Here is an 11315-nt window from a genome sequence, read left to right on the forward strand (position 1 = left end):
AGAGACGTGCTGCACACTGGCTGCGTCCCTGCAGAACAGAAACAGATCTGAAGCCAGCTGGGGTGGGGGACCTTGATGCCATCTGCCTGGTGGCACCAGACTAGTGAATGCTGCTCAGGAGCCATGAGCGTGATAGGGAGGCACTCAAGAAACTGCCTCGTTTTCCTCCCAGCTCCTGCAAGCCATACCCTGCTTGGTGCAAGACACTCCGAGAACATCACGTCCCGTGGTGGGGCAATTCTCTCTTGTCAGTGTGCAGTGACCTAGTCCCATTTGGTGGTGCATCCATGGGCATCATCAGCCTTCCCCACTCATTCCCCATGCTGGAAACCAGAAGCTATCCCAGCGCAATGGGGCACATGTGAGTGCTCACCCTGGATCCTGCAAAATGCACACCAAATATTTACATTCATAAATTGTTACCTCAGAGGACAAGCATGTATCACCAAGTGACATTTTTGCAGAGGACAGATAGGTGTTGGTGACAGTAACGTCTTCTAGCTCAGTGCTGAAACGATCAGATTCTTTGATGACGTTGTAATTTAGGGCCACGTTGTAACTGGCAGGTTTCTTGTCCCGTTTCTGTTGGCAATTGCAGAGTTTTCTAAAGGCTGCTCTGAATTTCTGGGACATGAGATTGTAAATCACAGGATTGATGGCACTATTTAAATAAATACAGATTCTGCAAAATAGCAGGAACCAATTTTCTTGGAAGGGCCTGGAGAGGAAGGAATTCACAACAACCAGTGTTCGGTAGGGCATCCACAGAAATGCAAATAGGATCACCACCACAGCCAGCATCTTGGTAACCTGGGGGAGCAAAAAGATAGACAGAAGGTTAGTCCTCAAAGCTGGGCAGGAACATACACAGTTACAAACAGCTGCTTTATTCCGTGTTACCTTTAGTGTAAAGCAAATCTAATGTCAAACTTAGTGAAATTGACACTTAAGTGTCATGATAAATCTGTGAATTTCTGATCAATGATTTATTCAGAAAGGCTTTCTGGAGCAAGAAAAACAAAATTCTTAACTATAAATTCCTCCTAACTTCTGTTAAATGATTCTTTACAGATAACACATGTGGAATAGTTGGGGTTGAAAGCCATACCCAGAGACTGTCTGGTCCTAACCGCTGCTCAAAATATGGTCACCTACAGCTGGCTGCCCAGGTTCATATTTAGCCAGATTTTGACTATTTCTAAGATGTAGATTGCATGACTTTTCTGGGAAACCTGTCCCAGTGTTTGGGCAGTAAAAGAGCTTTTTCTTATACTTGAGCGGAATTTATTGTATTTCACTTTGCACCTGTTGCCTCTTGTTCTGCACCACCGAGAAGAGTTTGGCTCTTTCCTCTTTACACCATCCTGCCAAATATTTATACACATCCCTCCATTCAGCCTTCCCCAGCCTGAGCAGCCCCACTTCTCTCTTATCACATGAGAGCTGTGGTCCTTTGCTGGTCTCACTCCAGCAGCTCCACGTCTCTCTTGTCCTGGGGAGCCCGGCGCTCAGTGCAGCTCAGGATGCTGTTGACTTCTGTGCTGCAGGGACATCTGGCTGTCTCATGGTCTGCTTTTTGCCTACTGGGACCCCCCTGGTCCTTCTCTGCAGAGCTGCTCTCCAGCAGGTCACCTCCAGGTTATCCCTCCTTGGTGCAGGACCCTGCACTTGCCTTTGCTGAGCAAAACGAGGTTCCTTCCTGCCCAGGTCTCCAGCCTGTCCAGATCCCTCTGGATGGCAGCACAGACCTCTGGGGTATCAGGCACTGGTATCACTATTTAATTATTGCAGAACTGAGAATTTGCAACTGATTTATCTGGAAAGGGGTGTTGATTCAAGCACAAAAAAAAAAAAAAAAGAGGGACAAAAGAGTCACAAATGTGACCTGAGCTCTGTATCACTGATTCACCAGCATGATCAGTGTGACTCGTGGTGGCCATGGAGCTGGCTGCGTGCGGATGTGGCGGGCTGGGCAAGGAGCTGCTCCGCAGCTGAGTGAGGGTCCAAGTCAAGAACTTCTAGGACAGCAGAGAAAGCTGCTGCAGCTCCAATGCACCCAAGAAGCATGGAGAAACACCAGGTTTACCTTACACTGGTGCTAGCGAAGAGAGGGCAGAGCTCAGTCACAGTGGTGTCCCTGAGACCTGCTGCAAGGCCCTGGGCTCAGGGAGCTGCTTGCTCCTTTGCAAATGCTGCCAGGGCTGGCTGTGGAAGCAGAGCCTCCATACCCACCGAGAGCAGTGAGGGCAGCTCCTGCTCCATGCTCTGGTGGCTCTCACTGTGCCCCAGCGCAGAGCAGGGCTTGACACTGCTGGGACACCGAGCCAAAGGTGCTGTGAGCATGCCATGCTTTTCCCCTGGAGTTTACAATTACAGATCAAGAGTTTCTAAACACGGTTTAGGCAAAGTTGTTTTCTTACCAGCATCAAAAGTCTTCACTGGGATTGATGGGGCTGCATACAAAGAACTAAAAGTTTGGTCCGGTGTGCTTAAATAAGCTGCCATATCCATTTTTCAATCATGAATTATTAAATGTAAATAAACATATTGAGGGAGCTACTTCTTTTATATCAATGAAGTGCTGGAAGAATTAATTTGTTGTGGAATCTATTTTTTATTACCTACTCCTCCTAGCCATACCCCAGACTCCCTGAAAGCATCTGCAGTGGCTTGTGCGTCAGTCTGGAGAGCTTATTAATTACTAAGGTGAAGGCAGGCATACCCTGATGCTCTTTTCTTGCGGATGTGCTCTGCATCTTCTATGCTCAGAGTACAAATTATTCTCAGTTAAGGAAATTGAAAACACCGTTAAAAGGCTTTCTGCAAATCCATTTCAGTGCAAATTACAAGTGTACTTTGAATGATATCAAAATGCTTCAGTTTGAACATGCTGCATGTAACCAGTCTTCAAATCCAATCCTTACAGTTCTGAAAGTGTTCTGAAAACACTTAAAATGGTTTTACCAGCTGGAATCCCAATATTTTAATTCTGAAATACACTTTATTTTTCTTGCTCCAAGGCCTTGTCATTCTAAAGTGCTTTTATAAGAATTTTTCTTTATCACAGAACTCACAATTTGTTACCTGCTTCTTTCTCCTTTGCTATTAATATTTATTACATTTGTTGATAAAAGTCATAGTCATATTTGCTAATTTATTCTGCTGCAGAATCATTCTGATGTTTTAAATGCCCCTTCTTGGGCTTCATTGTGTTCACTGCAACGCACGAAGACTGTATATGCCATTCTGTGATTTTGTGATCCAGAAGAAGCTTTGAAGGTTGCATAATGAGGAGGACAATTAAGTAAATTCCTATCATATCAAGAATGAAAAAAATTGAGGTTTTGGTCTTCTGCTCTTCAACATTCATTATGAATTTAGTGCTATACTGTTAAATGCATGTGCAGTTATAACTAAATCTTACTACCTAAACTGCCTCCTCCAGTATGCATCCAGCATTTACGGAAAACTTTCATGCTTCTTGATATTTTGATATTTTTCCAGAATTCAGACTCCAACATACTCTCAAACACTTTTCATGAGAAAGGTACTTGGAGCAGTGTGTTTGCTGCAAATATTATGTGCCAAGACCTATTATTTTGCCTGGCCTTTGGAGTGAGTTAAGTAGAATGAATATGTAGGGTGATGTAAAGATTACAAAGGGAAAGACTATGAATAATAACTAAATAATTATTAGCTCAAGTTTCAGGCATGTGTAATGTTGAAGCAGCAAAGTGTGTGTGAATATAAACGTAAGTTGATCTGAACTGTTGCTTGATAGAGGCAATGAGCTGACTGTATTGAATTGGGTTTGTCTGCAATTTTCACTAATGCACAATCTGGTGAAAGCTTAGTTACAGACACTTGTATTTTTCCGAGATTGAATTTATGCACACACATTATGATTTATGCAGTATGAACGCTTATAACTGCAGTTAATGATTTTGCTCAGTTGTTTTTCATTTTGATTAGGATGCAGCCAATAAATGAGTTTTCTGAAAGATTTAACAGTACAGATGATTTGAAAGTACCAATAACAGGCCATTTTTGAGCTGCAAAGGCAGAAATTGTTAGACAAAAGCAATCTTTTTTTGCAGGCCTGAAAAATAAGATGTCTAACTATTGCAGCTGTATTTGCCACTGAAAAAATCTGAATTAAAGCAGCAGCAGAACATCCACATAATAGAGTAAAAAGCCAAAGGGGACCAGGTGAACTGTGTTGTTATTGCTTGAAAGGCAGTCTGAGGGAGCGAGGCCGCACTAAAATGCACTCTCCAGGTTATAGCACGTCAGCACAGTCAACTGCATATCAGAACTTGCACAGAGGAGTCAGAAATGCTGCTAGCACGTGTCTCGAGGAGTGATCTGCGTGCCCACACTTCACACATTTTCATTATTTCATCAACAGACCTTAAAGGGGTGATTTTGTAGCACAATGTTTTATCAGGGGTCAGATACCATGTGTCTGTGCCACCCTAGTGTTATGTCAGCTCAGGTTTCACTGGCTGGCATGAGGCAGGCTTCATGCACCCCGGCTAATTTAGCAAAGCACAGTCTCATGTCCATGCCCTAACTGGACTAAATTTATACTCCTTAGTATCTAACAGTAGCATAACTGGGGTCAATAACTGGGAATTATAGCCTGCACTACTAAGAAGACAGGAGCACGTAGCATTTTATCCCTGATTAATCAAAGAGCATTTTCTAGAACTATAAAGATGTTTGTACAGAAGTCTAAAGGTTACATGTAAAGTCTGGGAAATGGGCATTGGAGGTAAACCTCATGTAACATCATTAACTGAAAAGTGAAATGGAAGAGTCACAAACACGTGAAAGCTGCTCAAGGAAGGATCCTCGCTGAAGAAATAATGTTAGATATAGGTAGAGTAAGGAGAATTGCCTGAGATGGATAGAGAAAGTGCTTGCACCAGATCAGCTGGGAATGTTTGATGCTGGTGTAAGTAGATGACATATGGTTTTCTTTCATTTCAAAGTATATGAGCAATGCTTTACTTTGAATGTTTTGCTTTAACCTTATCATATCTTCTGCTGGGGCACCAGGCTACTGGCTAAAAATAAATAACATATTAGAGCTTAAATTAATCTTACAGATCACCAGCACTGAAAGAGTTTCATTTCTCTGCCTCTTTTCTTCCCAGGCTCCCAGTTTCCTTTCGATTTTATGCTGGATTTTGTCTTTACCATATCCTGTGCAGAGCCAATTTAATTCACTGAAACAGCAGGTAACTTATTTTGAACTTATTTTTTACTAAGTTAGTGAGAACTGAGATCACATTGCAAAGCCAGCACAAAATGGGGACAAACATTCATGGCCACGAAGAGAGGCGGCAGCAGGAGGGAAAGGAAGAATGGGAAGGAAAAAAATTTCTCCCTTTTGTCAACAGCAAATTGCTGAAAACTGTAACTGAGAAGTATGTAGCCAACTTCTCTTCAAATTTGAATGAAAATTCTTCAGGACTTTAGGGAAGTAATGATAGCTATTGCTAAAGCATTCTTGTAATTGTGTATGTTTCCAAAGTAAAAATCAATGTCTCTTTTAAATCAGCTCCTGTCTTCCCTTTTACTACTGTACAATTCCAATTGACCCTTGTGTCATGCTCTATTCAGTATATTTCAAAGTCTTTTAAAAAGAAGAATACATCAATACTATCTACAGTCTTATTATCTTTTTTTAAGAAATAAGAGTTCATAAAGACTAAGGGTTTGTAGAAGTCAAATTATAAAATACTGCCCTAAAAAGGAAGAAAAGGCAGAAAAGTTTCTCTTTGGTGTTATGGTGGTTGGGATGTTGAAATCTCCGTTACATTTTTTTTCCTCAGAAATCTTGAGCAGTTTTGTCTGTAACTACAGGCTGTGATATCTCATTAGACACCTGCTCAAAGCAAGAGTGCCACTAAAACTTGGGCCTTGCTGAAATCATTTGCTGATCTGTTACTGATTTAAGGGATTGGGATGTAATTCCTCCACTTGGTCTGTTTAATGGAACTTCTCAAGCTTATAGTCTGTATTTTATGGCAAGGGATAAGAAAACAATTTCAATTAACTTCCTTGGCAATAGTAATTACCTGTATAAATGATCATACAGTAGTCAAATAAATCTGAATATAGATTTTGCATTGAAGTCTGTTCTTTTGCTCTGAACTGGGACTTTGAACTGCCTGATCTTTTTGATTTTTTTTTGATCTTGCTGATCTTTCCTCTGGCAAGCTTTGAAGTTTCAGCTACAATGAACTGGGCTTGGCAGTTGCTGGAAAATGTGTTGGGAAATTTTGTTTTCTCACTCACCCTGCAGCTGAACTTGATTAGAAATATGTACACCAGGGCTATTTCATTCTGTTTTCTCAGGTTCAACTTAAGCAAAGCATGTAGCTCAGCAGAAATATTCTGTAATTTGGTGGTGAAAAGAGCTTTCACCTTTCTCTTAGTGACCCTTTTATTTTTTTCCTAATCTTCTCCTTCAGAAAGTACATAAATAGTCCATAAAAACTATTATAGATGCTTCTATAGAAACTTCTTATAGATAGTCAAATTCTTTTCCACAATAATGAAAATAATATCAATTAGATATGAAGTCCAGTCTAGCCAGATTATTTCTTTTGCAAAGTACAGCTGAAACCCTGTTTAATGTAGTCATCACCATTGTCCTCAAACATAATAGATGTTTCTTAAATATTTCTTTAAGTGACAAATGAAGCACATGTTTGAAGGCTATCCAGGATGTTTTGTTGCCTAAAAGAAGCTTAACACTAGTTTATGGCTCATGGCCATAAAGCCCAGTGCCATGTAGCCTTGAACACAAGCTGATTCCTCTGCTTCCTCTGAAAGTGGAATATATCAGCATTGCACCTTCTTCTGGCAGAAATCTTCACTAAGGAGACAATCTAGTCTTTCCTGTTAAGTTTAGTGGCTGATCAAAAGCCCTGAAAAGGTAGAAAATTACTCTTATTGCTTTTCATAACAAATGGATCGTCTGAATTTTTATTCTGACAATGCCAAAACACCTTGGAAACTGAATGAACTGGTTCCTTCTAGAACATGAGAACCTTGATGGAAAATGAAGTGAATTGGAAATGGACTCTGATGCAGCTATTACATAATGCTATTTTTCCTTTTTAAAATTTTCGATTGCATTTATCAAAACCTTCCCCTTAGCACAGTTGTGTAAAACAGAATAAATAATCCATCTGATTGGGATTGTTTTAGCTTTCCACAAGTGAAATTAAGACTAGAGTTTAACACATACATACCATTGTTACATATTGGTACTTAATTTCTCAGTAAAACTCTTTCTTGCAATGTAAATAATTCATAATTTAAGTAATCATCCCAAATTAGCAGAAAGAGATGCTATTTAGGGAACAAAAAATGCACTGTAAATGCAGATACTTTCCCTGTCCTTTGAGATTTTAAAGGAAAGGCTGAACTTTTTATGTCATTTTTTGCTCATCTTCCATGTTCAATTTTGTTTTGCAGTGCTTCGGGCGACCCTGAATAGCAGCCTGATGGCTTTTTCTACCAGTACTTGCTCACCAACACTTGTTGATATGGGAGCATTGTTCCTTTAGTAAACAGATTTTGTTCCTGTTAGCTTTCCAAACATTAGAGCGAAATAAATATTCCCTTGAACTAACATAGTTTAGTGATTTTAAAATCATATGGGTGGGAGGATGAAGGCAGGGATAGGATGAGTAAGCAGAAGACCACTTTCTACCTGGAAGAACTGATTACTGTTCATTGGTGGTGTAATACCATCTCATTCTGGGCTCATTTCTAGAGCACTCACAGGAAAAATAAGTTGAAATAGGCTTGATTCACTACTTCAGAAATATTTTAGCCCTCATTTCTAAATCATAAGATGATCTAAATCCCTGTTCTCTTCTGAAAACAAAAGTCCTCAGCCTCTTTTTCCTCCCTTTGCAACTAGCATTGAATCTGTTTATGCCAGAAGCTCAAAATATAAGTTCAAGGAAAGCAAGCCTAGTCCATCAGTGCTGTGTGTGCAGCAGCAGTCTCGCTCCCTCCTCTTCCTCTCATTGACAAGCTGCCATATGCCTCCCTGCCTCAGCTCAAGCAACTGTCTTACACAGCTGTGGGGAAATCATTATTTTACACTGTATTTGCTGCCTCCTTAGTCACAGAGCTCTTCTAGATGCTATATCAAGGTTGCTCTTCCCTTGTCTTGCTTTCTCCATTGGTGTCAGGCTTGAGGTATTGAATCCAACATGATTTCCAAGCTGGTCTTCACATTTGCAGTCAACTTCTAATTCTACTTCGAATTCTACTTACCTCTCATATCGTAGACCTAAGAGCTGCATTTACTTTTTTTTTCAAGAAAATAATTGAAATTGTGTAATAATAATATGTAAGTTACACTAGAAAGCAGTGACTATACATAGAAATCTAGGTCTAACTCCTGGAAGCTAATGTAGACAGACAGTTAACAAAATACACTATGTATATTTGTATATATAGTAAAAACTTTCCAAAAAACAGGAGTACTGAGTTCTGTAATGAATTAGAAACAGCTTCAGAAGATGCTCCTGAACTAAAATACAGTGACAATATGACAAATTAGAGGGAAAAAAAAATCTTAGCCCATTTTAAGTAGTATTAGCAAATGGGTATTTTAAAATTGTTGATCGGACATTTGGACATAATGGGAAGCCCAAGAAAATTAAAGGAAATGGTATAATATGCTCGTGTGGGTCAAACTAAATCTAGTTTAGTGAAGCAAACCAAGTCCAACTACATCAGTAAATGAATTCACATACTTTACCATGACAGGATAATCACAGTCAAAAATGGTTATGAAATACCTTGGGTTAAACTTGAATAAATATTCAGGAATCTTATCCAACTTACTGCTTTATTCTGGTACATCACATAAATATGAGCTCATAATAAGTCAACTATAATAATTAATTGTAATAACTCAAAGGTGCATGCATTAATTTCATTTTGTAGAAATATTCTTAGATAAAAAGGAGAATTTCCACATAAGTAGGAACTTTATGCTTTTTGTCACTTTTTCTGTGAGTCACATGTTGAAGACCACATGCAACTGTTACTTTAGTGCAAGCACTAAATGTATGTATGTGTGCGTATATCTTTAAATGGGAGTAGAATTCACTATGGGGCCAAAACACACTGTCATTTATACCTGTATTAACTCTTTTCTAAAACAGTGGGAAATTTGTGTCTCAGTGGCTGTTAAGACTTTAGATTATCTGAATACAGACTTATGTTTTCCCAATTTACCCCACTTGGTATATTTTGAATGCTACTATTTTATAAATAATATTACTATTACTAATAATGTCACATTATCCTTGCTTTGCTTCCTATATTGTACTGTATGCATATGCTAACTTTACTCATAATGAAACTACCTTAATCTTTCAAGTAACTTACTTAGAAAAAATCTTGATGTCTACATAAAGAAATAAGAAAATAAAGCTCGACCCATCACTCAGGGTGCACTCAGGTTGCCCAAAGGGCTGAGCCCCTCAGCAGTGTAACCTGCAATAACGCACCTTGCAGTTATCAGGACTGTGCTCCTCCATGCTGTGTGCATGTGTGGTACCCTGCTTCACTATGAATAACTTTAAAGCATTTATTCTATTGTCTGTATTCTTGTGATATAATTACACATTGGAACACCCCTAAGTAAAAATATAAAGCAGCCAGTTCAGATTTATGCTTCAGTTGTGAGCCATTGGTGCATACTAATATTCCCTGAAAGAAAGAATAACAAAGATACTTAACATTTATAAAGCATTTTCATATATAGACTTGCTTAAATAGACTGTTTCGTAGCAAGGAAATCAGAGACAGAAGTAAAACTTCACTTTGTTCATGCAGTGACACAGTGCCTTAGCACTCAAAACCTGTTAAACCTCAAGTCTGCTAAACTACCAGGCAATTTTCTTCTCTTTTCCTTCTCAAAAATAAGTCAAGAGTCACTTGCTGTATTTGACAGCATTACTGACAGATTGTAGCATGAGGAAAGTACAGTCAAAAATATGTTTCATTCTTTATTGATGCCTCCTAATTGCTTTTTGATATAGGAAATGAAATATCATTTGCCCCAGTTCTAGCAGGAGGCAATAATATTTAGGCAAGAAAAAAAAAGATCATTTATAATTATATATGTATCATTATTTCAGCTTGACAACATTATAAAAAGGAATAGTATGTTTTACTTCTTTCTAAATGTGATCTCAAAAAGAAGGGTGGGGTAGGTTTCAGAAAACCATATCAAATGCAGTTTCCTACCTGTCGTCTAGAGGCAACAGTGCTATTGAAAATTCTGTTGGTCATCTTGGAGTTCACCGGCTTGTTTTGGTGAGCCAGGTCATTCCTGCACGTTTTAGACTTTTCTTTTGGATCCGAAGGCATTGGGTTCAGGAACAGAATCCTAGCAATCAGCCCATAGAGGACAGTTGCCAGTACCATTGGCACAACATAAAATATACCAAAATCCATCATATAGATAGGAGAATAATAGCTCCTGGACACCCTGTAGCCACAGGACACAACAGTAGTGTCTTTGTAGACTACTGTATTGAGGTCCAGCAGGAAAAACCAGAGCATACAGTATATGGAGGTGAAAGCCCAGACAAAAATAATGATCTTTTTGGCTCTTGAAAAAGTGCATAGGAATTGAGCTTTGATTGGGTGACAGATGGCTATGTATCTCTCAACGGTGAAGGCAGTGATGGAGAAAGAAGAAGCATTGATCCCTAGGTACTGGAGATAAGTAATACAGAGACATCCCACATAGCCGTACACCCAGGATCCATACAGGCTCTCTGTGATATTGGGCAGTCCTGCAGCCACCAGCACCATGAGATCTGCCACAGCCAGACTCACCAGATAGCAGTTTGTGGGAGTCCGCATGTGTTTGGTCCTGAGGACCACCAAAACCACCATGATATTGCCCACGATTCCCAGGCCACAGATGATAAGGACCAGAAGGATGGTGACCACTTGGTACTCAGCTGTAACAATCTCTTGGCTGGTTACCAGCAGCCCAGTTTGGTTCTGCTCGTCCCTCGTGCCATTCTCCATCTTCACCCTCCGGGAGCTGCTGCCTCCAGACCCTTGGTCTCACCACGTGTTCCGCATGGCCCGGGATGGAGTGTGGAGAGCACGTAGCCCTGGGGTATCATCTTCACTGTCCCGTTGAGGCCTGATCCTCCTCTCCTCCTCAGGCACCGTACCTTCCATCTCCGTAAATTCAGTTACCAGGTGGGTAGATCCTTCTCAGCTGACATTTCATTTGCACAGGTTTA

General features: G+C 39.9%; 1 protein-coding gene across 1 annotated transcript; it reads right to left on the reverse strand.

The window, feature by feature from the left end:
- Positions 1-369: 369 nt before the first annotated feature.
- On the reverse strand, positions 370-11091 carry TRHR (thyrotropin releasing hormone receptor). The gene is made up of 2 exons (XM_010225889.2): positions 10297-11091; positions 370-810 (listed from the first exon to the last, which is right to left on the reverse strand). The coding sequence occupies exons 1-2, from the start codon at positions 11089-11091 to the stop codon at positions 370-372; spliced, it is 1236 nt and encodes a 411-aa protein (XP_010224191.2).
- Positions 11092-11315: the final 224 nt, after the last annotated feature.

The sequence above is a fragment of the Tinamus guttatus genome, unplaced genomic scaffold (assembly GCF_059628265.1).
Source record: "Tinamus guttatus ecotype Peru unplaced genomic scaffold, ASM5962826v1 Tinamus_guttatus_pri_ptg000012l, whole genome shotgun sequence".
In the NCBI taxonomy this organism is placed as follows: domain Eukaryota; kingdom Metazoa; phylum Chordata; class Aves; order Tinamiformes; family Tinamidae; genus Tinamus; species Tinamus guttatus.